This window comes from Leptopilina boulardi, unplaced genomic scaffold, assembly GCF_019393585.1.
Source record: "Leptopilina boulardi isolate dan_hultmark-lab unplaced genomic scaffold, ZJU_Lbou_2.1 LbouV2_122, whole genome shotgun sequence".
Classification (NCBI taxonomy): Eukaryota; Metazoa; Arthropoda; class Insecta; order Hymenoptera; family Figitidae; genus Leptopilina; species Leptopilina boulardi.
In genome coordinates this window covers 1,762,866-1,790,215 of record NW_026137666.1, presented here as the reverse complement: position 1 = coordinate 1,790,215, position 27,350 = coordinate 1,762,866, and the positions used below count along the sequence as shown (strand labels likewise).

The window sequence follows — 27,350 nt, the reverse complement described above, 5'->3', positions numbered from 1 at the left end:
ACAATTTCTTTTTTATGATAATTTTTAATTAACACAATTATTAATTAAATAATTATATATTGTTAATTATATTTCAGACTACTTACTTCTTTTATAATTTAATCTACACAAATTTAAAAAAAATTACCTTTTACACCTTATTTATAAATAGGGTGTAAAAGGTAATAATATAATTTATAAATATAATAATTTAATTTATAATATAATTTATTTATGTAAAATGTAATTTTTTTTAAATTTGTGTAGATTAAATTATAAAAGAAGTAAGTAGTCTGAAATATAATTAACAATATATAATTATTTAATTAATAATTGTGTTAATTAAAAATTATCATAAAAAAGAAATTGTTAATTAAATAAATATTATTAATTTAATAATTGATTAATTAATTGATTTATTATTAATTATTATACAAATTATTTCATCCCTGTTTTAAAAATAAATAATGATAAACAATAATTCAATGTATGATTATAATAATTTGTAGAAGATAATTTTCAAGTTAAATAATAAATTAGAATTTAATAAAAAAAACATCATTAAATATCAAAATTAAATTTTTTTATTATAATTAAAGAGATAAAATAAAATTGAATAGTTATTATACATATATCCCATTAATTAAAAGCATTAATATTAAATTTTATTTCATCCCTTTAAGTATATTTTACAAAATAAAGTAAAGAATAATTTGAATTTTATTTAAAAGTTTTATTAAAATCTAATTTATTATTTAACCTGAAAATTAATTTCAATCAATTATTATAATCATACAGGAATTATTGTTTATTACATTTGAAAATTAATAATAAAAACATTTTTGAATAAATAATTAATTTTTTACTTAATATATTTATTATGAATTACTAAAGAATATTTCTACATTTTAAATTTCCCGCGCCAAAAAGCAATCGACCGCCGGTAAATGCATGCATAGTATCTAGCGAATAGAGGAAAACGAAAAAGAGGCTCATATACAGGGAATGTATATGCATGTGTTAGTGTGCGGATGGAAACATGGTGGGGGTCAAGTCTATCTGCGGCCTGGTCACACTGCCTTCCCGAAAACATTGATCACAAAACTGACACCAATGTATGTATCAATGAAATCATTGATAGAAGTGAAAGAAAGAAGAATCTCGTGTTGTTTGGTCTTCCTGAGAATAACTTGGTCAATAATGCTCCCTCAACCTCCAATATACCTACTGATAGTTTAAAATCACAATTCATCAGTACATTACAAGATTTTTCAAAAGCTTCTGATCTTGAGGGATGTCGAGTGTACAGAATAGGTTCTAATGCGCAGGTCTCACGGAAGCCTCGACCTGTGAAGGTAGTGTGTGTGTCGGAGGAGAAGGCACAAGTTATACTGAGGTCATTTATAGCAGCAAAAAGGGACCCGACCCTACAATCGAAACTGAAAAACTTGTCCTTAACATCCGACAAGACGCCGATGCAGAGAGGGGAAATTCGGGATGTCCAGGAGCAGCTAATGATACGTCGACAGGAGGGAGAGACGAATATTACAATGGCTTATCGTCGTGGAGTCCCCACTATCATCAAGATCCCCCCCCGGAGACGTACGACCACTGTCACTTTGCAAGTGGGCGGGTCGACGTCCAGTCTTACATGACTCCTCCCAACTGTGTCATAAGTGCGTCCCCTTCTTTCAAGTCTCATTCATTCATGGAAATCTATTACCAGAATGTCAGAGGCGTACGAACTAAAACTCACCAGCTCCGTGAATGTATCTCTCTTAATAGTTATAGTGTGTATATTCTTACAGAAACTTGGTTAAATACAAATATAAATACTCAAGAATTAGGTTTTAAAAATTATGATGTTTATCGCTTTGACAGAAGTACACTACCGTCCGAAATTGTGCGAACGCTTACACCGCGAGTCATTGAAAAACATACTCGCGTGAAAATAAAGATAACTCTGAGAGAAATTAACGTAGAGACTTTTCCCTTATAGCGTTGGAAAGCTTATTAAATTTCGAAAAAAATGATACCTATTTGAATGAGATTGCTTAAATAGGTTTAAATATATCATGTTACAAAGTTGAAAAAATAATTGTAATTTTTTGCTTATTTCCTACCTTGACTTTAACCTCTTGCATGGTCCAGGAAAATCGACGAAAAAAATTGTCCTTTAACATAATTATTCCTTGAAATCTAAGCTTTCCATTGATTCCAAGAACAATAAAAAATGTTGACGGGTTTGCCAGTAATTGAAAAAAAGGACGAGCGTGCACGAAAAAAAATTCGACCGTCAATCGCTCGATTTTCCCGTCTCGCTGCCTCTTTCGTTCGTGCGCCAGGGCCGAAACAGAGGATTTTGATTAGGCGCTTTCCGGGCACCATTAATTTCATTATTTTTGCCTTTTTGTGAACATAAATTATTTGTATAACACGAAAGATATCATAATTGTGTTATAAGTTAATTATACAGTTATTAAAATTAAATAAATGTAATAAAAATTATATATTTTATTATTAAAAAATTCAATTTGACCAACGAGGTTTTTGATTCTTAATAATAAATTGTTTAAGGATTATAAATATATTTTAATTTTTACAAAACTTTAATTGTATAATTATTTTATTTATGATTGATTAAAAAATTAATATCTCCATGTATGTAAAATATTTTAATAATGAAATATATAAGTTTTATTACATTTATTTAATTTTAATAACTGTATAATTAACTTATAACACAATTATGATATCTTTCGCGTTATACAAATAATTTATGTTCACAAAAAGGCAAAAATAATGAAATTAATAGTGCCCGGAAAGCGCCTAATCAAAATCCTCTGTTTCGGCCCTGGCGCACGAACGAAAGAGGCAGCGAGACGGGAAAATCGAGCGATTGACGGTCGAATTTTTTTTCGTGCACGCTCGTCCTTTTTTTTCAATTACTGGCAAACCCGTCAACATTTTTTATTGTTCTTGGAATCAATGGAAAGCTTAGATTTCAAAGAATAATTGTGTTAAAGGACAATTTTTTTCGTCGATTTTCCTGGACCATGCAAGAGGTTAAAGTCAAGGTAGGAAATAAGCAAAAAATTACAATTATTTTTTTAACTTTGTAACATGATATATTTAAACCTATTTAAGCAATCTCATTCAAATAGGTATCATTTTTTTCGAAATTTAATAAGCTTTCCAACGCTATAAGGGAAAAGTCTCTACGTTAATTTCTCTCAGAGTTATCTTTATTTTCACGCGAGTATGTTTTTCAATGACTCGCGGTGTAAGCGTTCGCACAATTTCGGACGGTAGTGTAATAATTCTAGTGTAAAATCAAGAGGTGGTGGTTTACTTATAGCTGCTCGCAGAAATTTGCGTAGTTCAGTTATTGAAACAAATGTCTTTTCTATTGAACATGTGTTCATAAAATTCAGGAAAAATAATGTTTTGTATATAATAGGATGTTTTTACATACCACCAAATTCCCCATTCAGTATTTTTTCTGAAGTGTGTAATATCATTGAAGATATACATGATAGATATAATAGTGCAGTTCTTTTAATTGTTGGTGACTTTAATTTGCCGTTTTTAACACAGTTTTTTGTTGGATCAGTCTCACAATTAGAATTAAACGCATCTTTAACTAATCAACAAGAACAAATTGCTTCCCTACTGTTGGACACAACAAACTTTGCCGGTTTATCACAAATAAATAAAATAGTTAATACTTATGGTTCAATTTTGGATTTAATTTTTTGTAATAGTGTAAATTTTGCTGTTGAGGTACTTAATGACTATATTACCGCTGGATAACTATCATCCATGTTTATTGATAAATGTTTTTTCTAATGTTCATGAAAATATTTGTTGTAATAATGCGCAGAACCTTAATGCAGCTTATGATTTCAGGAAAGCTAATATAGCTGCGGTATTGTTACCTTATTAAACTCAACTAATTGATCATCACTGAGTGATGATAATGTTGATAACGTTGTGACTATTTTTTATGAACATTTATATAATATTTTTGATATTCATATACCAATGAAATATATTGCCACTTCGAATTTTCCACCTTGGTTTTCAAATGAATTAAAAAACTTGGTTTATGATAAGAAGACTGCTCATTTAAGTTATACTAGAAATAAATGTAACACAAATTATTTAAAATTTTCCAAATTAAGGTCAGAATGTAAAAAACTTTCTAAAATTTGTTACAATAATTATATATCAAATGTTGAAAAATCTATTTTGGATAATCCAAAACAATTCTGGACCTATGTTAATTCTAATCGTCAAGATCATAACATTCCTACACATATGTTTTATAAGGATGAATCTGGTGATACATATTTAGAAATTTCTAATCTTTTTGCGAAACACTTTAAGTCAGTGTACACATTACCTTCTGCTAATGTCCCAGATTTAACCTTCAATCATAAATTTGATGTTAACCTAAACTCCATAACAATTAATAGAAATGATATTTTCAAAAAAATTAAAGACTTAGATGTCAGTAAGGGGCCAGGTCCCGATAGAATTTCTCCATTCATTGTAAAGTCATGTGGATATTCGTTAATTGAACCTTTGTTTATAATTTTTAATAAATCGCTAAAATATTGGGTTTTTCCATATGAATGGAAGAAGGGAATGATAACTCCAGTTTATAAGTCTGATAATAAAAATAATACCCAGAACTATAGGCCTATAACAATTTTAAGTGTTTTTGCAAAAATATTTGAGAGTATAATTTATGATAATTTTTATACATCGGTCTCTGAAGCTATAATCGATGAACAGCATGGTTTCGTCAGGGGTAGATCCACTGTAACAAATTTGGGTATTTTTACAACCTTCTTAACAGAAAAATTAGAAAAGGGATTGCAAGTCGATGTTATCTATGCTGATATATCGAAGGCGTTTGATAAGGTGGACCATAATATACTTATAAATAAACAGAAATCACTAGGCATTTCTGACAACATTGTTCTTTTTTTCAAAAATTATCTTTCTGACAGGTATCAGGTGGTAAGGGTTGGTGGTGAATTTAGCGATCCTTTTCTAGCAACCTCTGGGGTATCACAGGGATCACGCCTAGGCCCCTTAATGTTCATTTTATATATGAATGATATAAAGCAAATAATCAGGCACTCCTCGTTCTTACTTTATGCTGACGACCTCAAGTGTTATAAAGTGATTCATCCGTCTACCTTTCGAAAAGATATTTTGAAGTTACAAAAAGATTTAAAAAGACTCCAAAAATGGTGTGTTAAAAATCATTTAAGTATAAACATTAAAAAGAGTTTTGTTGTAACCTTTTCGAAAGGTAGTGTAAATTTATATTTAAACAACTACACTATTGATGGTCATATTTTGGAGAGAGTAGAGAGGGTGCGTGATTTGGGAGTTGTATTTAATAGTAATTTAGTATTTAATGATCATATTACTGAGACTGTTTCAAAAGCCTCTAAAGTCTTGGGTTTTATAATGAGATGTGCCTCAGTTTTTCATAATATGCTAACCATCAGGACTTTGTACCTGACGCTTGTCAGAACAATTATAGAATATGCATGTATCATTTGGGCACCTTTCTACGTCTTCCATATAATCAGAATTGAACGTGTTCAGAACAAATTTCTTAGATTTGCCGCGAGATTACTCAATATCCCCTTTGACTTGCATACACATGATTACAGGGAACTTAGATCGGTATTAAATATACCATTGTTAAATTCACGGTTCTACTTTGCAGATATGGCTTTTTTGTATAGACTTATGAATGGAGCTATCTTTTGTCCTTCACTTCTCTCTATGATAAATTTATCAGTGCCCAGAATGTTTTCTAGGCGATATACATTGTTTTCGGTGGCATTTCACAGAACTAATTATGGTAATAATTCATTGATTGCTAGACTCAGCAGAGAGGCAAACATGATTTCAAACGACATCAATTTCTTTGATAATAATGTCACACGATTCACATCATCATTACGTAATATCTTGCTAAACGAAAACTAAAATATCATTTCTTAAGTGGCTACCTAGATTTAGTAAAATATAGTATTGTAATTTTTAGATTTAGGAGTACTTTTGTACGAAAGGGCATGTCCCGTTATGTTCCAAATAAATAAATAAATAAAAATAAATAAATTTTTAATTGTGATTTATGCTTTAGGTACATATTTTTATGAATTTTAGACAAAATTTCTATAAGTTAACGCATAAATTTTCATAAATTACCTCGAAAATTTCCGTAAATTACCGAAATCAACATTTTTAATTGTCGTTCGCGCTATATATATTTTTGTGAATTACCCCAAAAATTTCTATAAACATTTTAAATCAAATTTCAACTATTTTATAGAATTCAAGAAGCAAAGAATTTTTTTTTAATTTAAATTTAAAAAATTATAAAAAAAATTTTCCGGCCCACCATAATGCCCGTGAAGTTAGCACCACAACTTAATCAAAATCAATTTTTTTTTATTCTAAACGTTTGTTGGTCGTTTGATAGTGTTTGATAGTTGATATTTAACGTTTGATAGTAATAATTAGAAAAAATAAACAAAAATCAAATTTTGGTGTGCTATTTTCACACTGCACCCCAAATTAAAAAAAATACTAATTTTTCATTTGTAAACGTTTGTTGGTTGTTTGATAGAGATTGATAGTCAATTCTGAACGTTTGATAGTTGAAATAATAATAAATATAAACATTATCAAAAACATCTATCCATGTCGCATCCCTCCATTTGCACATGCGCAAAACATACTTTCGCGGCATTTTCAAAAAACAGGAACAAATTTTCCTCTTCGATTTTAGAAACAAAATGTAATACTTCAAATTTTTATTCATATATCATACAATTAAATACTCTCCTTTCAAAATTGTCAAATTTTAATTCCAAACGTTTGTACGCAGTTTAATATTGATTAATGGTAGACTAATATCGTTTGATAGTGATTGATAGTTCATTATTTTCGTTTGATAGAGATTTAAAATTAACTAAAATCATTTGATAGTGATTGATAGTTGATTATTTTCGTTTGATAGTGATTTATAATTGACTAAAATTATTTGATAGTGAATAATAATTGGCTGAAATCGTTTGATAGTTAATTATTATTGGCTAATATCGTTTGATAGTGATTGATAGTTGATTATTATAGTTTGATAGTGATAGATAGTTAATTATTATCGTTTGATAGTGATTTATAATTAAATAAAATAGTTTGATAGTGAATAATAATTGGCTGAAATCGTTTGATAGTTAATTATTATTGGCTAATATCGTTTGATAGTGATTGATAGTTGATTATTATAGTTTGATAGTGATTTATAATTGACTAAAATCGTTTGATAGTGAATAATAATTGGCTGAAATCGTTTGATAGTGATTGATAGTTAATTATTATCGTTTGACAGTGATTTATAATTGACTAAAATCATTTGATAGTGAATAATAATTGGCTGAAATCGTTTGATAGTTAATTATTATTGGCTAATATCGTTTGATAGTGATTGATAGTTAATTATTATCGTTTGATAGTGATTGATAGTTAATTATTATCTTTGATAGTGATTTATAATTTATAATCATTTGATAGTGAATAATAATTGGCTGAAATCGTTTGATTGTTAATTATTATGGGCTAATATCGTTTGATATAGTGATTTATAGTTAATTATTGTCGTTTGATAGTGATTTATAATTGACTAAAATCGTTTGATAGTGAATAATAATTGGCTGAAATCGTTTGATAGTTAATTATTATTGGCTAATATCGTTAGATAGTGATTTATAGTTGATTATTATAGTTTGATAGAGATTGATAGTTAATTATTATCGTTTGATAGTGATTTATAATTAAATAAAATAGTTTGATAGTGAATAATAATTGGCTGAAAGCGTTTGATAGTTAATTATTATTGGCTAATATCGTTTGATAGTGATTTATAATTAAATAAAATAGTTTGATAGTGAATAATAATTGGCTAAAATCGTTTGATAGTTAATTATTATTGGCTAATATCGTTTGATAGTGATTGATAGTTAATTATTATCGTTTGATAGTGATTGATAGTTAATTATTATCTTTGATAGTGATTTATAATTTATAATCATTTGATAGTGAATAATAATTGGCTGAAATCGTTTGATAGTTAATTATTATTGGCTAATATCGTTTGATAGTGATTGATAGTTAATTATTATCGTTTGATAGTGATTAATAATTGACTAAAATCATTTGATAGTGAATAATAATTGGCTGAAATCGTTTGATAGTTAATTATTATTGGCTAATATCGTTTGATAGTGATTGATAGTTAATTATTATCGTTTGATAGTGATTGATAGTTAATTATTATCTTTGATAGTGATTTATAATTTATAATCATTTGATAGTGAATAATAATTGGCTGAAATCGTTTGATAGTTAATTATTATTGGCTAATATCGTTTGATAGTGATTGTTAGTTAATTATTATCGTTTGATAGTGATTAATAATTGACTAAACTCATTTGATAGTGAATAATAATTGGCTGAAATCGTTTGATAGTTAATTATTATTGGCTAATATCGTTTGATAGTGATTGATAGTTAATTATTATCGTTTGATAGTGATTGATAGTTAATTATTATCTTTGATAGTGATTTATAATTTATAATCATTTGATAGTGAATAATAATTGGCTGAAATCGTTTGATAGTTAATTATTATTGGCTAATATCGTTTGATAGTGATTGATAGTTAATTATTATCGTTTGATAGTGATTAATAATTGACTAAAATCATTTGATAGTGAATAATAATTGGCTGAAATCGTTTGATAGTTAATTATTATTGGCTAATATCGTTTGATAGTGATTGATAGTTAATTATTATCGTTTGATAGTGATTGATAGTTAATTATTATCTTTGATAGTGATTTATAATTTATAATCATTTGATAGTGAATAATAATTGGCTGAAATCGTTTGATAGTTAATTATTATTGGCTAATATCGTTTGATAGTGATTGATAGTTAATTATTATCGTTTGATAGTGATTAATAATTGACTAAAATCATTTGATAGTGAATAATAATTGGCTGAAATCGTTTGATAGTTAATTATTATTGGCTAATATCGTTTGATAGTGATTGATAGTTAATTATTATCGTTTGATAGTGATTGATAGTTAATTATTATCTTTGATAGTGATTTATAATTTATAATCATTTGATAGTGAATAATAATTGGCTGAAATCGTTTGATTGTTAATTATTATGGGCTAATATCGTTTGATATGCTGATTTATAGTTAATTATTGTCGTTTGATAGTGATTTATAATTGACTAAAATCGTTTGATAGTGAATAATAATTGGCTGAAATCGTTTGATAGTTAATTATTATTGGCTAATATCGTTAGATAGTGATTTATAGTTGATTATTATAGTTTGATAGAGATTGATAGTTAATTATTATCGTTTGATAGTGATTTATAATTAAATAAAATAGTTTGATAGTGAATAATAATTGGCTGAAAGCGTTTGATAGTTAATTATTATTGGCTAATATCGTTTGATATTGATTTATAATTAAATAAAATAGTTTGATAGTGAATAATAATTGGCTAAAATCGTTTGATAGTTAATTATTATTGGCTAATATCGTTTGATAGTGATTGATAGTTAATTATTATAGTTTGATAGTGATTGATAGTTAATTATTATCGTTTGATAGTGATTTATAATGGACTAAAATCATTTGATAGTGAATAATAATTGGCTGAAATCGTTTGATAGTTAATTATTATTGGCTATTATCTTTTGATATTGATTTATAGTTGGCATAAATCGTTTGATAGTGTATGATAGTTTATCAATATCATTTGATGCTGATTGAAAGTTGATTAATATCGTTTGATAGTGATTTATAGTTATCTAAAATGGTTTAATAGTGATTGATAGTTGATTATTATCGTTTGATAGTGATTTACAATTGACTAAAATCGTTTGATAGTGATTGATAGTTGATTATTATCGATTGATAATGATTTATAATTGATTATTATAGTTTGATAGTGATTTACAATTTACTTAAATCGTTTGATAGTGATTAATAATTAATTATGTATTATCGTTTGAATGTGATATGCAATGGACTAGAATCGTTTGATAATGATTGGTAGTTGATTTTTAACGCTTGATAGTGATGTATAATTCACTAGAATAGTTTGATAGTCTTTGATAGTTAAAATTCAAGGTTTGATAGAAATAATTAGTAAAAATATTTCACACACAAAAATTGTGTGTCATTTTCACAAAGCACCCTATTTTCAATAAATTATTGATTTTCCTTTTACATTCGTTTGTTAGTCGTTTGATAGCAATTGATAGTATATTATAAACGTTTAGTAGTCCAAATTAAATTAGATATTAAAGTTATAAAAAAAATCTGTCCGATCACTGCAACCCGACTCTGCGCATGCGCACAAAATAAGTGGCGGACGATTCAAATATCTTCAAATAACATTTATTTATTAGGGTCACTTCAACAACAGCAATAAATACTATACATTATCAAAAAAATTTTAACAAAGAAAAATCGGTAAAAAATAATTATTTTCATTTAAAGTGAGGAGTAAAAACTCAGAGGCCAGACTTTGGTGCAAGTTGAAATATTTTATCAATCATTCGAATATTATATTGTATAGTGGAAGATTTTTTTAGCAAATACCGAATTTATATCGATTAATTTAAAAAATCTATAATTCATTACAATTTGGGTGCTAACTTCATGCCACACCCCAATTTAATTGTTAATTAATTTTTTTATTTATACCGTTTGTTAGTCGTGTGTTAGTTAAGGTTTAGCGTTTGATAGTGAAAATTAAGTAATTAACAATTATTTTCAGTTGAGCACAGGAATATGTTATCGAATGCCAGACTTTGGTGCAAGTTGAAATATTTTATGCATCATTCTGATATAATTTTATCTCAAGAAAGATTTTTATTAGCAAATACCAGTGCTAAAATCAACGTGACGCAATCGGAACGCATAGTTTTAGATCCAATTGGAGAAAGGCCTTTTTTATACATTTTCTACGTTAGAAAAGGACAGTGATACACCCTAATGCATATAATTATGTATACTGTTCTTCCGGTCTTCTGACATTTTGAATAGTCGTTTACATTTCTATAAAAATATTGTTAGTTCATGACGAATAAGTTAGTTCATACGTCACGAAATAACAATATTTGTATAAGAATGTTATGAATTTTCAAAACGTCGGCAAACTGGAAAGACAGCAAATATGCATTAGGGTGTATGTATGTGTCCTTTTCTATCACATGCACCTCATTCGCGAAGCTATTATGCGTTGGCCTTTAAATCGCGAATGGTGATTTTGGCGAGTGGGACAATGGAAACATACCGTCTCTGGGGTGCTACCTTTCATCTCAAATTGAAAGTAAGGGTACGGTCACACTATCTCATACATGCACTGTGTATGCATGAGATAGTGTGACCGTACCCTAAAGAATGTGTATTAAATCGAATTCACAATCTTCAAATGACTAGTTTCACAACTCTCTATTTATACGAATTGTAAATTGAACGAAAAATTATTTTTCGAAAAAACATTTGATCTAAAGGCCAACGCAGAATAGAAACGTAACCGGAATCGCAATCGTAATCGTAAACGGAAGAATGAGTTAGAGAAGGATACACAATATACCTATCCTTCTCTAACTCATTCTTCCGTTTACGTTTGCGATTGCGTTTACGATTACGACGCTATTCTGCTCAGGCCTTAACTTGAAATTGTGCTAATTATGGAGCATTTACACCTAGGGTAAAAATTGTCCAGAATGGAAAATCTATATTGGAGTAAGAGAGACAGACTGTGTATCTGTCTCTCTTACTCCAATGTAGATTTTCCTTTCTGGACAATTTTTACCGAAGGTGTAAATGCTCCATTATATTTTAATCAAATTCCTATTTATTATAATGTGAAATTACCATAATTTCTATATGTCGGAATCACCACTTGACCTAATTTTCAGCTGATCCAATTATCAAATGCTATAATGTAGAAGTAACTGAAATGCCAATTCATAGTTCATAGAATGATAATTTTTATTAAATACAATACTTCATAATTTTTATTATCCGATTAATAACATAATTTAAACAGCATATTTCATATTTTTATTTATCATAAACTAAATACGTTGTAATTATTATTTAGCAGAATTTCATTTATTTCGTTTCACATCTTAACCTAAAGTGAAAATTCAAGAACTTTAATTTAACGTCTACGTTTATGCTAATGTCACAAAAAATTCTATTCTGGAAACTCCTTAACGAAAATGAATAGCTTCGGGAAAGACATTCGCGAACGTGCAACATGAGTTAGAAAAGGACAGAGATATATTCGTATCCTTTTCTATCTCATGCATTTCGTTCGTGAACGACTTTCGCAAATCTATTGTGCATTAACCTTAAAAGCGGAAACGCTATCGAGAGAATGAGTAAGAGAAGGATGGACACATATATCTGTTTTTTTCAGCTCATTCACTTTCAAGAGTCTATTTTGCGTTGGCCTTATGGAGCATTTACACCTTCGGTAAAAATTGTCCAGAACGAAAAATGTACATTAGAGTAAAAGAGACAGATTCACAGCCTGTCTTTCTTACTCTAATATAGATTTTCCATTCTGGACAATTTTTACCGTAGGTGTAAATGCTCCATTATGGCGATGAACTGTGACTGTACCCTTATATTCCGGAGAGTATATTTTTCTCTTGCATGTGGTATAAACCGTTGTTTGCAGTCATTGAATTATTATTTTATCCCACTGGAATGTCTTTTATTAAATAAAAATACATTAATATAAATATATTACGTGGCAGCGTATGTGAATTTGGGAGTTTATAAAGCTACTTATTTGTAGTTTTAAACAATTACAAATTATATTGACTCTTAATGTGCAGCATTTATAGTGATGATTCATAGATTCAAAAAAATTGTATAATATGTGACACTATGTGAATGTGCAAGTTTATAAAGCTACTTAATTGTAGTTTTATACAATTATAATTTTTATTGACTCTTATTGAGCAGAATTTGTATAGTGATTCAACGATTTTAAAGAGAATATTTAATATTTTATATATATTAAATAAACTCTTGTATAAAGTTATATAGTGTTCTGCACTGAATAAATTTCGGATAACTTTCATAAAGTGATGATTTATAAAGGTAAATGTGGGCAATACATATGTGCCTTTTTTCTGGATTTGTCATATACTGAGAAAAATTTTCCGTCGCTTCAAAAGCGTTTAGTATCAAAAGTATAAAAATCACTCAATGTGACTGTTGTGATTTCACATTTAAACATTCTTAGCAGGTTTTCTCGCAAAATACTTGATAAATTAAGTTAAAATTTTGTAGAGAATTCGAAAATAGTGTAAGTACTCGACGTCATTAAATTGTCTTTAAATGTGCAATTATTCAAAATTAAATTTCCATTAGCACCCAACAGCGTTTTCTTATATCTTCTTTAGCTCACTCTATCCAGTATTTTGCGAGAAAACCTGCAAAGAATATTTCCATGTAGAATCACAGCAATCACACGACCTAAAAGCTTTTGCTTTTACATAAATTATTTTCCTACTTTTAGCAGAAATGTTAAAGATTCAATAAAATATATTTTTCTTAGTGTATAAAAGTACGACTCTGATTAAGTGTGAAGTTCCATGACGATAGAATGTAAAAGTTGCAAAAGAGATTTATATTACTATCATGATGTCGCTTCACTCATATTTATAACTTGCTGCACTTAACATCGTCATGGTACTTCACTTTTTATATTTCACTACAATTTTCACATGTATGTTTTCTATTCTTAGATGCCACCTTCAGCTTTAGTTGACATCAGTAGCGCTGTAAATGCTGTGTGCTTATTTGCAGAAAATTTATCTGATGGCAGCATACCTGTATATTCTGATCAATTTTATGCAAACATTAGCAAAGCATTAAATGGAAAATGGACTGCACACAACGTCTACATAAATTTTAAAAATAATAGAAGAGAACTTCGAACAAAAGTATTTCAAAAATTAGGAATAAAAGAAAAAGTAACCGACGATGTAGCAAATGTTGAAAAAGAAATAACAAACAGTGATGATTCATCGACTGAAAATGAAACTTCTGATGGTGAAGGTTCAAAATATGAAATTCCAATTATTTCTAATTTTTCTAAAGGAAATATTTTCGATTTAAAAATTGAAAGTGAATCATGGGAAAAAATAAAACCTGTTATTCGTGAATACGGTAACAGAGAATATATAACATTAAAACCTGGCGAATGGACCGACGTTATTGCTGATACGTTTTTAATGCAATACAGATTACCTTGCGCTTTTTCTTTCAAGTTTTGCAAAGTATCAAATAAAATTGATCGTCCTTTTTTATACATTTACGCAAAGTGTAAGAGTAGTAAGTGTGGAAATGAATTAAAAGCATTGTGCAACGAAGAACCAATTGCTGGTGCGGACGTGTGGTTACAGGTAAAATGTACTGATACCAGATTACATAATCATGAAGTTGTTCAAAGACAACTTCGCAACAAGAAACGTCGGGATGTAGGAGAAAAAGTTTTGAGAGAAGGAGCAGCAAATTGTAGAAGAAATATGGCAAGAGGAACGGTTGAATTAGGAGATTTAAATGCTCCTACTTTGCCCACAAATGACGTTTTGAGAAAACTTCTACAAGAATGTAGGGATAAAGAACTTGGAATCAATGTTAAAGATGGGAATAACCCAGTGGAGATTTTAACAAAATTAAAATATAGTCCTCCTTATGCTGGTTCCATTAACTTTGTGGGTGCTGATCCTTTCCAGTTACAATACTTGTTGCCGGAGCAAATATTTTTAACGAAAGAGTACTTTCGTTTTACGAAAAACGAGTCTTTTGTTTGCTTAGATAGCACATCAAGTTTAGTGACTCCAGTAACTTCCGTAAAAGATGTAAAAGCGCCGGCTATTTTTCTATTTGAAATAGTTATCAATTTTAACAAAACTACTGTTTCCGTAGGACAAATGTTGTCTGCAGCTTTGGATACTAACACAATTTTATTTTGGCTTAATTCTTGGTTAATAAAAGTTGGCATTGTACCGAAACAGGCTGTCTGCGATTATTCGTACGCATTGTTAGGAGCCATGTGTCTGTCTTTTAATCGTCTGAGTATAAATGATTATTGCAGAACATGCTTCTTAGCATTAACTGAATCTAAAACTAAGATTCGTCCTGCAACTACATTTATAAGAGTAGATGTAGCACATCTTATTGCCATATTTTGTAGACTTAAATGTTTCAATGTTAACAACGTAGCAGTTAAAGATTTTTTTTTACGCTGCATTGCTTTAATGATATCGTGTACAACTTTTGAAACATTCGAAAAAATTTTACTTTTGACTCTGATCGTATCATCACACAAATACGACGGCGAAATAGTAGATTCATTACAACCTTCTGCGGCTGAATCAGCTAGACTAGAGTTATTAGATTACATGGCAAAGGAAAAGCATAACGCGATGCAATTAATACCTGACGAGCATAGTATTCAATTCAAAAATATCTCCAAAAAAATGGAATCAAGTGGGCTAAATATAAATTTTGAAGACTCCTTAAACGAAGAAGTTGTTGATGATATCAACATTTTACAATGGATAAACCGATTAAAACTTGAAGCCGAAAAAGATAAAAATACTGTACACTCGAGAGTAAATGCATATTATATGCCACAATTTTTTGAGCACTTACTTCTAAAATCTAAAGAATTTGTATTGTGGACTGGTGTGATGATTACTTATTTTCAAACGCAATGTATAAGAGCAACGAGTTGTTATGTAGAAGGAAATTTCGGAGAGTTAAAAAACAATATAATTGAAGGTATTCTTGCAAGATTCCGAGCTGACAAATTCTACAGAATCCATTTTAAAGCACTAAAAGGTCAAACCTTAATAGCGACAACTGCCATTACTAAAGCCTTTGTTTCCCAAATGGAGGAATCTCAGCAAACATCTATAATTGTTGAAGAAAAATCAGATATTAATGTTAATAATCTGGAAAGCGAAGTAGACTCTGAAATTTTTGCTAACGAAAGTCAAATACCTGCTCACAGTACTGCATTAGAAATTAAAGTAAACAGCTCAAAAGGATTCGATACTCCAACAAATGACCTTCTTTTCTCTGAAAACTGGAGAAATCAGGGAGAAGATGTTTCAAAGGAAGAAATAAAAGAAAATGTTTATTTCCAGCAACCAGAAAGAAAAATTCAAGTTTTACATGGTAGACAAGATGTAGCTCCTTTGATAAAAGAAAATATGACTTCGATACAACTTTTAGAAAATGGAAACAATTTTACAAAACCCATAAACATTAATAATCAGAAATACATCATTACAAACACGTGTCCTTTTGATGCAACCGTTCAAATCTTAGCAGTGGGTGCCAAAGATTTACCAGAGTATTTTCACCACATTCAGAAGTCAAAAAATTCAACATGCAAGTTTATTTTAGAATTTATCAAAAGTGGCACAGAAAATTCTATTTACGTTCAACGATGTGCAATTTTAAAGAACTTTATTGATCCTACAAGATCATCAACTAAAATAATGAAACTTGACGCAAAATCGCTAAATAATGAACATGAAGTAAGTTGTTTTTCTAATGTATTAGATATGTGGACTTTTCTTATGCAAAATGAACCAAGTGTTTTTCGAATTTCAAAATGTTCATGTAATCACAAGAAAATCGATGAGATTCCTTATTTACGGATTAACCATAAAAATATATTGAAAAACAGTTTTAAAGCACTTCCACAGAGTTTAATATTTGAAGACACTAACATTCAAAAATGTTCAAATAAAAACTGCAGCCTTTTGCATTCAGTAGAGTTGCAATACAATGCTCACATCATAATTGAGGCCGATGTCAGAGAAGCTATTGATTTAACGAAATCACTTACTTGTAGAGTTGACGATATTTCAGTTTACCTAACATTGGAAGGCAACAGTTACAGGTATGATAATTATAAATTTTGTTCTTTTATGATTATAGTTTGTTATACTTTGGTATATGTTACTAGATTTTTTTGTATATTCAAAAAGTTATTATTCAATCAACTAAAATGAAAATTGTTATTAATTTTTACAATATCTTGTTCAGATAATATTATTTACAATGCGCAAATTTTACTATATATAAAAAATTTTTACAGGTTAACTGGCATTATAATTTACCAACCAAACCATTACGTAGCTTTGTGTAGGAGACTTGATGGTAGGTGGGAAAAACATAATGACTCGGAAACAGAGATCCAACCCTTTACGAAAAAGGATTACCAAGAGCAATACACTCCATCAGCTTTCGTGTATATTAGAGAAGAAAGAATAACAGAAGATTATGAAAAATCAACTCCACTGGAAAATATTCTTTCAACACAAGTACATATAAATGAATCAGAAAAAGATACTTCAATTGCTGCAGATCAAAGTACTGTTAATTTTGATCATCCGTACTCAATTTTAAAAGAGAATGAAAATTGGCGAAACAAATTTGAAAAGGAAAATAGTTTAATAAATAAAACTATTTGCATTTCTTCACCAGATGATGATAAACAAACAGTCAAAAAACGCAAAAGAAACAATGAAATAAAACAGAGAAAACCATCTAAATACTTTAAAGAATGTCCAGATATACATATTCGACAAGCTGACATAGCTTTAAATAATAAACAAAAAACATCGATTAAAAACATTGATAAAAAATTTTTACAAAATGGAAGCAAATTTCCCAAGCCACTGGAAATCAAAAACCAAAAATACATCATCACTAATACTTCTACCTTTGATACGATTGTTCAAATATTAACAATAGGTTCAGCAGAGTCGCCAATATACTTTCAACATATGGAAATCTCTGAAAATTTGACTTGTAAATTCATTTTGTCATTTCTTAACTCTGAAAAAGTGAATGACATTATATACATTAAAAGATGCTCCATTTTAAAAGAATTTATTGACCCGGATAGTCTGAAAACCGAACGTATTAGAATAGGTGTAAAATCGCAAAATGTGTTACATTCGGTGAGTTGTCATTCAAATATTTTAAATATGTTGAATTTTCTCATGACAAATGAACCAAGTGTTTTCAGAATTTCGAAATGTTTATGTAATTACCAAAAAGTCGAAAACATTCCTCATTTACGCATTAATAAAAAAAATATATTAAAACACGGTTACAAAACATTACAAAAAAATATAATATATGAAGGAATTTCTACTAGCAAATGTGAAAATGAAAAATGTGATCTTCTTTCTTTGTCAGTACAAATAAAATACAATAAGCACATTATCATTGACACTGAGATCAATAAAGCTGAAGATGAAGAGAAATTGCTTACTTGTAAAGTTCATGATTTTCCAGTCTACTTAACTTTACTCGAAGAAACCTACAGGTATGCTATAGTCATAAAATTATTCTATTATAATTCACTAAAATAATAATCCAAAAAATCATTGAAGCATATAAAAATTCATAAGTTTACATAATTTTACTAAAAAATTGTACAATTTTATTTTAAATTACTACATGTCATATATTAACAATTAATACCTAGTAATAATTTCTCTTTTTCATAAAATTAATCAAATAATTTATACAGAATAATATTTTTAAATATAATAGGATTGAATTAATGTAATTAAAATACTTTTATTTACAGACTAACTGGAATAATACATCGCAATTTAGAAAATCAACATATAGCTTTATGTCGAAGATTAAACGGAAATTGGGCGAGATATAACAACTTCGAAAAAAAAATTCATCCATTTACTGCAAAGGATTATAATACAGGATATACAACATCAGCAGCAGTATACATTAGAGTATAGAAAAGTTTGATCATATTTTATTTGAAAAGAAAGTGAAAACATTATCTTTGTCTTATATATTTTATGTAATACTTAGGTACATATTGATGAACAAAAAGAAAAAAGTTCAAATATGTACTGGGAAATTTTATAAAAGAATTATTTTTATAACATAAATATTAGGTATATAAAAAAATATATACATTGTTGAAACTGAATAATAATTTATAAATATTATCTGTATTTTTTCAAAACATTTGTATTGCGATACTTGCAATTAAATTGTATGAACTAATGAAATGTCTCTTCATTCAATTATAATCGGAAAACAAATTTTAATTTGTATCAAATCATGATCTATTACTAAAACTTTAAATTATTTTTTCAAACAATTATTAATAATTAATAAATAATTCATAAAATAATTCAATTGTTAAAATGAAATAGCTTATTTTTATTTCAATTTAGACTTGTTATTAATTAAAGATTTTTTAAATTAATCGCTATAAATAAATAAATGTTAGTTGAAGATATTTGAATTGTCCGCCACTTATTTTGTGCGCATGCGCAGAGTAGGGTTGCAGTGGTCGAACAGATGTATTTTATAACTTTAAAGGTATGCTCTCACCTTTTGCTTGCATGCACGCATGCAGAAGTTGTCATGGCAACGTATAAGAGTAATAGAGATAATAAATGCAAATTTGAATATTTCCTCTCACTTACTCCTCCACGTTGCCATGACAACTTCTGCATGCGTGCATGCAAGCAAAAGGTGAGAGCGTACCTTAATATCTAATTTAATTTGGACTATCAAACATTTAAAATATACTATCAATTGCTATCAATCGTCTAACAAACGAATGTAAAAGGAAAATCAATAATTTATTGAAAATAGGGTGCTTTGTGAAAATGACACACAATTCTTGTGTGTGAAATATTTTTACTAATTATTTCCATCAAACCTTGAATTTTAACTATCAAAGACTATCAAACTATTCTAGTGAATTATACATCACTATCAAGCGTTAAAAATCAACTATCAATCATTATCAAACGATTCTAGTCCATTGTATATCACATTCAAACGATAATAATTTACTATTAATCACTAACAAACGATTTAAGTAAATTGTAAATCACTATCAAACTATAATAATCAATTATAAATCATTATCAATCAATAATAATCAACTATCAATCACTATCAAAAGATTTTAGACAATTGTAAATCACTATCAAACGATTATAATCAACTATCAATCACTATTAAACCATTTTAAATAACTATAAATCATTATCAAACGATATTAATCAACTTTCAATCAGCATCAAATGATATTGATAAACTATCATACACTATCAAACGATTTATGCCAACTGTAAATCACTATATCAAACGATATTAGCCAATAATAATTAACTATCAAACGATTTCAGCCAATTATTAGTCACTATCAAATGATTTTAGTCAATTATAAATCACTGTCAAACGATAATAATTAACTATCAATCACTATCAAACGATTTCAGCCAATTATTATTCACTATCAAACGATTTAAGTCAATTATAAATCACTATCAAACTATAATAATCAACTATCAATCACTATCAAACGATATTAGCCAATAATAATTAACTATCAAACGATTTCAGCCAATTATTATTCACTATCGAATGATTTTAGTCAATTATGAATCACTATCAAACGATAATAATTAACTATCAATCACTATCAAACGATATTAGCCAATAATAATTAACTATCAAACGATTTCTGCCAATTATTATTCACTATCAAATGATTTCAGCCAATTATTACTCACTATCAAATGATTATAAATTATAAATCACTATCAAAGATAATAATTAACTATCAATCACTATCAAACTATAATAATCAACTATCAATCACTATCAAACGATATTAGCCAATAATAATTAACTATCAAACCATTTCAGCCAATTATTATTCACTATCAAATGATTTTAGTCAATTATGAATCACTATCAAACGACAATAATTAACTATAAATCACTATCAAACGATATTAGCCAATAATAATTAACTATCAAACGATTTCAGTCAATTATTATTCACTATCAAACGATTTTAGTCAATTATAAATTACTATCAAACGACAATAATTAACTATAAATCACTATATCAAACGATATTAGCCTATAATAATTAACAATCAAACGATTTCAGCCAATTATTATTCACTATCAAATGATTATAAATTATAAATCACTATCAAAGATAATAATTGACTATCAATCACTATCAAACTATAATAATCAACTATCAATCACTATCAAACGATATTAGCCAATAATAATTAACTATCAAACGATTTCAGCCAATTATTATTCACTATCAAACTATATTAGTCAATTATAAATCACTATCAAACGACAATAATTAACTATAAATCACTATCAAACGATATTAGCCAATAATAATTAACTATCAAACGATTTCAGCCAATTATTATTCACTATCAAATGATTATAAATTATAAATCACTATCAAAGATAATAATTAACTATCAATCTCTATCAAACTATAATAATCAACTATCAATCACTATCAAACGATATTAGCCAATAATAATTAACTATCAAACGATTTCAGCCAATTATTATTCACTATCAAACTATATTAGTCAATTATAAATCACTATCAAACGACAATAATTAACTATAAATCACTATATCAAACGATATTAGCCCATAATAATTAACAATCAAACGATTTCAGCCAATTATTATTCACTATCAAACGATTTTAGTCAATTATAAATCACTATCAAACGACAATAATTAACTATAAATCACTATATCAAACGATATTAGCCCATAATAATTAACAATCAAACGATTTCAGCCAATTATTATTCACTATCAAACGATTTTAGTCAATTATAAATCACTATCAAACTATAATAATCAACTATCAATCACTATCAAACGATATTATCCAATAATAATTAACTATCAAACGATTTCAGCCAATTATTATTCACTATCAAATGATTTTAGTCAATTATAAATCACTATCAAACGAAAATAATCAACTATCAATCACTATCAAATGATTTTAGTCAATTTTAAATCTCTATCAAACGAAAATAATGAACTATCAATCACTATCAAATGATATTAGTCTACCATTAATCAATATTAAACTGCGTACAAACGTTTGGAATTAAAATTTGACAATTTTGAAAGGAGAGTATTTAATTGTATGATATATGAATAAAAATTTGAAGTATTACATTTTGTTTCTAAAATCGAAGAGGAAAATTTGTTCCTGTTTTTTGAAAATGCCGCGAAAGTATGTTTTGCGCATGTGCAAATGGAGGGATGCGACATGGATAGATGTTTTTGATAATGTTTATATTTATTATTATATCAACTATCAAACGTTCAGAATTGACTATCAATCTCTATCAAACAACCAACAAACGTTTACAAATGAAAAATTAGTATTTTTTTGAATTTGGGGTGCAGTGTGAAAATAGCACACCAAAATTTGATTTTTGTTTATTTTTTCTAATTATTACTATCAAACGTTAAATATCAACTATCAAACACTATCAAACGACCAACAAACGTTTAAAATAAAAAAAAATTGATTTTGAATGAGTTGTGGTGCTAACTTCACGGGCATCCCACCATAGATATTTATTTCTTGACACTTTATCTTCAAAAATATGTATTGATATTTATCATTTCGATAAAAAAATATTTTTAAAGTTTCAGACACCAAATCGTGCGCTACGCGAAGAATCACCCATATATTGTTAAAATGTGAAAATAGTCAAGAGGCAACCAGTTAATTAAGTCGACGCGGCGCGTGCGTTTACAGTAAAAAATTTGTATTTCCTCTAAACTTTTGACAACACCATTTTGCCCTTATATGTATTTTTTAGTAAAAAAGACAAGCTTTTGATTAAAAAAATAAAAATTAGAAAAAATTGTACCCGAAGGCCTCAAAATGTTAAATAAACATTTAATTTAACAATTTTTTTATGTTAATTAACAAATTTTTTATTAGTCCTAAAAAATTTTATAAAAGTGCATGAAAAACTCTTTCAGAACTGAGTTTGACCGTTTCATTTGCTGATATAGAAAAAAAGTAATGAGCTTTTGAATTTCACGTGCATTTGGCAGGGTTGAATATTCTATCCTTTGTAACTAAGAAAGGGGTGGTTACTGGTTAAATTACTTTCATATAGGGGAATAAGGTCACAAAATGTAAAAACAGTCGAAAGACATGAACAAAAAAGCTTGACTTTTCACGAATAATGCCTAATATTTATTTAATAAATTTAAATTTAAGTAAATGTCTATTACAGTTATAAATAGTATTATAAAAAATGTTAAGAAAATTTAAATAAGACACTTTTAATTTCAAAATTTTCCGCTATTAATTATTTGCTGTAATAAATTAATTAAAATAGTGAATTAAGATTTCATGGGACAATAGACAAATCCTTACGGTTGACAGTATAGTCGGAACTTTAGGTAATGCAAATTAAAGATTCGGCTATATCAATTATTTTCAACAAGAAGACTAGAAACAGGAGGAATAACTCCAGTGGTGGGGGTAAGAGAGCGTTGAGGCAATGTACGGGCACATTGAAGGTGGCAAGCAGTTTGTGCAGTAGACCAAATTAGGTTTCTGCGCATACTGACATGATTTCTGCTAACTTATGTTTTGTTTACCTGTTTGAAAGAAATCACGTGGAACAGAAATTTGCAATCGTTGGATAATTTTGTTGTGTGCAATGTTAAAAATTGTGATAAATAGAAAATAAATTGTAATGTAAAAATGCCTTCAAGTTGCTGTGTTATGAATTGCTCAAATAAAGGTGATAGTGGTGATAAGCACTTATTTAAATTTCCAAAGGACGAGGTAAGTTATAAATTTGAAACTCATTTAATTTATTATTATAAATAATTTTCTCATTAAAAATAGTAAATGCAAAAGTTTTACGTTTATTTAGTATCTATTGTTATATTTTACAGAAAGTGAGAGATGTTTGGATAAATGCTGTTGGTCATAACCTTAAAAACGGAACATGTGATAACAAAAATCTTTTTATTTGCAACAAGCATTTTGATTTATTATTTTCCCGGTCAGATTTACTTTTAAATAAAATTACAACATGTTATAATGTTTTGTAGCACTTTCATTTTGATTTCTTGCTTAATATTTTTAACCTCACTATCATGATGATACATTCAATATATCGTCTGCTCGGCAAACGCTCGAGAAGCATTCACACATGTATGCGCGGATGTTTCATTTTTTCACTACTGCGCAAACTACCGGAGTCCTTCATTGTCCTCCGAATTTGCTTCACCCCCACCACCGGAGTTATTCCTCCTGTTTCTAGTCTTCTTGATTTTCAATAACAACAATTGAAGGGTGCGATGTAATAAACCGTTAAACGCCAATTTAGTTGAAACATAACAGAATGCTGTATGTATGTTAGTTTAGTATTTTTAATAGTAGGTACGTAATGCATTTCTTTATTACTCATGAAAAAAATAATTGCTTTAAAACTAATGTTTTTTTTCTAACTTTTAGAAATAACATTGAAGTCTGTGATATTACATATAGCCTTGTGTTATATAAACATTTTTAATATGAATATTACGTATATTAAGTGGTCTAAATACAATGTCAAATAGAGGCGCATGATAAAACCCCAAATTTGTTTTTTCGAATTTTTATTTTCTCGAAAATCGTTTTATCTAAAAGGAATTGTCTATAATTTTTTGAATTCGAATCGGCAGATTATATAATAAAAATACTTTCGAATTATTATTTGACAGAATTTTTTAACTTCGAAAGACCATTTTTTATAATTTTCAATTTACCGAATAATCATTTCTCATAATTATTGTTGTAGCGAATTGGTATTTTTCATAATTTTTATTTTTCCAAAAACCTGTTTATACTATTTTTGATTTTACATAATTACATACCATTGTTTATAATTTTTTTTCTTCGAATTACCATTTTGTATAATAAATATTTTTTCGAACAATTATTTGTTCTAAAATGTAATTTGTCAAATTTATATATTTTCTATTTTTAAAAGTTACGATTTGCTATTTTATATAATTTTCATTTCACCGAATTGCCATTTCACATAATTTCTAAATTTTCTAATTATTAATTATTAACCCCTTGCAAATCGGGATATTTCTGACGGATTCTTACTCTACAATTATAATTATGAGAAATGATTATTCGGTAAATTGAAAATTATATTAACAAGATGTAAATTCAGATGTTCATTACATGAACATTTTGCTTCCTCTTTACAATCAGCAAAAAAATTTGCTTCCTCGTAGAGAAAGCATTAACATTAACATAAACATACATTAATAATATAATAATATAAACATTAGAGTACCTATACATTTTGAGTAAAATTTAAAGAATTAATGGAAGTTAAAAAATCAAAAATTCATATTTTAACCGAAATTTCTAAATATCAATGAAAAATAATATATAATTTATAATTATTTACAATTATATCAATTCTTTTTAATGCAAGGAACACAATTATTTTATATTTAAACTTGAATTTAAATATATATAAAATTTTTCAGCTAAAATGTGTATTTTCTATTTTTTAACTTTCATTAATTTATTAAATTTACCTCAAATGTTTACTTTATATATACCAATCGATTCGTTTTCTTGCAAGGAATACAATTATTTCATATATAAAATACAATTTAAAAAATCACAAAATTTTATTGCCAAAATGTGAATTTTTTATTTTTTAACTTTCATTAATTCTTTAAATTTAAATTGAAACTATACTTTATATGGGGCATTCTATGGGAAATTTTCATTGAAAATTTTTTTTGTCCGAAACATTTTTTTGGAAATCTATATAAAAAATAAGGAAATACGTATTTTTTTATTTTTTTATTTGATGAAAATGAAGGAAGTTATGATTTTTTGAAATTTAACGTCAACGAAGAAAGTGTGTTTTTGGAACATTTTTTAATCTATTGTACTAATAAATTAAAAATTATGCTATATATGAAATTTGTTCATTTTTTCTCAATTTTTTCAAATATGTGCTCAAAAATAACGTACCTATAACAGAAACAACAAAAAAGTTGAAATTAAACTTATAAAGTGAGTTTTCTCAAAAGAGACACTTTTAATTTTTAATTTTTTATTTGCATTACAATCTCTGATGACTGAAGAATTTTTTCCCCTATCTGTGAAAGTGGTACTTTTAGTTTTTAAATTACTATTTACAATTTTGAAGATTGACGCAACGATTTTTAGTATGTTTTTATGAAAATTAAAAAAAGCAAATGAATGTTAATGGATAAAGGTTATATTTGTAGAAAAAATGCTTAAATTCTGTGAGCCGTACTAAAAAAATTATAAGTAGTAATTTAAAAACTAAAAGTACCACTTTCACAGATAGGGGAAAAAATTCTTCAGTCATCAGAGATTGTAATGCAAATAAAAAATTAAAAATTAAAAGTGTCTCTTTTGAGAAAACTCACTTTATAAGTTTAATTTCAACTTTTTTGTTGTTTCTGTTATAGGTACGTTATTTTTGAGCACATATTTGAAAAAATTGAGAAAAAATGAACAAATTTCATATATAGCATAATTTTTAATTTATTAGTACAATAGATTAAAAAATGTTCCAAAAACACACTTTCTTCGTTGACGTTAAATTTCAAAAAATCATAACTTCCTTCATTTTCATCAAATAAAAAAATAAAAAAATACGTATTTCCTTATTTTTTATATAGATTTCCAAAAAAATGTTTCGGACAAAAAAAATTTTCAATGAAAATTTCCCATAGAATGCCCCATATAAAGTATAGTTTCAATTTAAATTTAAAGAATTAATGAAAGTTAAAAAATAAAAAATTCACATTTTGGCAATAAAATTTTGTGATTTTTTAAATTGTATTTTATATATGAAATAATTGTATTCCTTGCAAGAAAACGAATCGATTGGTATATATAAAGTAAACATTTGAGGTAAATTTAATAAATTAATGAAAGTTAAAAAATAGAAAATACACATTTTAGCTGAAAAATTTTATATATATTTAAATTCAAGTTTAAATATAAAATAATTGTGTTCCTTGCATTAAAAAGAATTGATATAATTGTAAATAATTATAAATTATATATTATTTTTCATTGATATTTAGAAATTTCGGTTAAAATATGAATTTTTGATTTTTTAACTTCCATTAATTCTTTAAATTTTACTCAAAATGTATAGGTACTCTAATGTTTATATTATTATATTATTAATGTATGTTTATGTTAATGTTAATGCTTTCTCTACGAGGAAGCAAATTTTTTTGCTGATTGTAAAGAGGAAGCAAAATGTTCATGTAATGAACATCTGAATTTACATC

The 27,350-nt window shown here is 27.4% G+C and overlaps 2 protein-coding genes and 1 long non-coding RNA gene across 6 annotated transcripts in view; 1 reads left to right on the top strand and 2 right to left on the bottom strand.

Moving 5' to 3' along the window:
* The window catches only part of LOC127286718 (breast cancer type 1 susceptibility protein homolog), a 167,545-nt gene that overhangs the window by 81,730 nt on the left and 58,465 nt on the right, over positions 1-27,350 (bottom strand). The gene's annotated exons all lie outside the window — the stretch shown is intronic.
* LOC127286840 (uncharacterized) lies at positions 12,054-13,264 on the bottom strand. Its single transcript, XR_007843795.1, has 3 exons — positions 13,208-13,264; positions 12,747-12,837; positions 12,054-12,070 (listed from the first exon to the last, which is right to left on the bottom strand). It is a non-coding gene; the product is annotated as an uncharacterized LOC127286840 (long non-coding RNA).
* LOC127286832 (52 kDa repressor of the inhibitor of the protein kinase-like) lies at positions 23,584-24,115 on the top strand. Its single transcript, XM_051313442.1, has 2 exons — positions 23,584-23,835; positions 23,949-24,115. Exons 1-2 carry the CDS (start codon positions 23,752-23,754, stop codon positions 24,105-24,107), a joined length of 243 nt encoding a protein of 80 aa, XP_051169399.1. The 5' UTR covers positions 23,584-23,751; the 3' UTR covers positions 24,108-24,115.

Coding starts and splice junctions, on each gene's coding strand:
- LOC127286832 (XM_051313442.1), top strand. CDS start 23,752: ATGCCTTCAAGTTGCTGTGTTATGAATTGCTCAAATAAAGGTGATAGT. Junction 23,836..23,948: donor TTAAATTTCCAAAGGACGAG/GTAAGTTATAAA, acceptor TATATTTTACAG/AAAGTGAGAGATGTTTGGAT.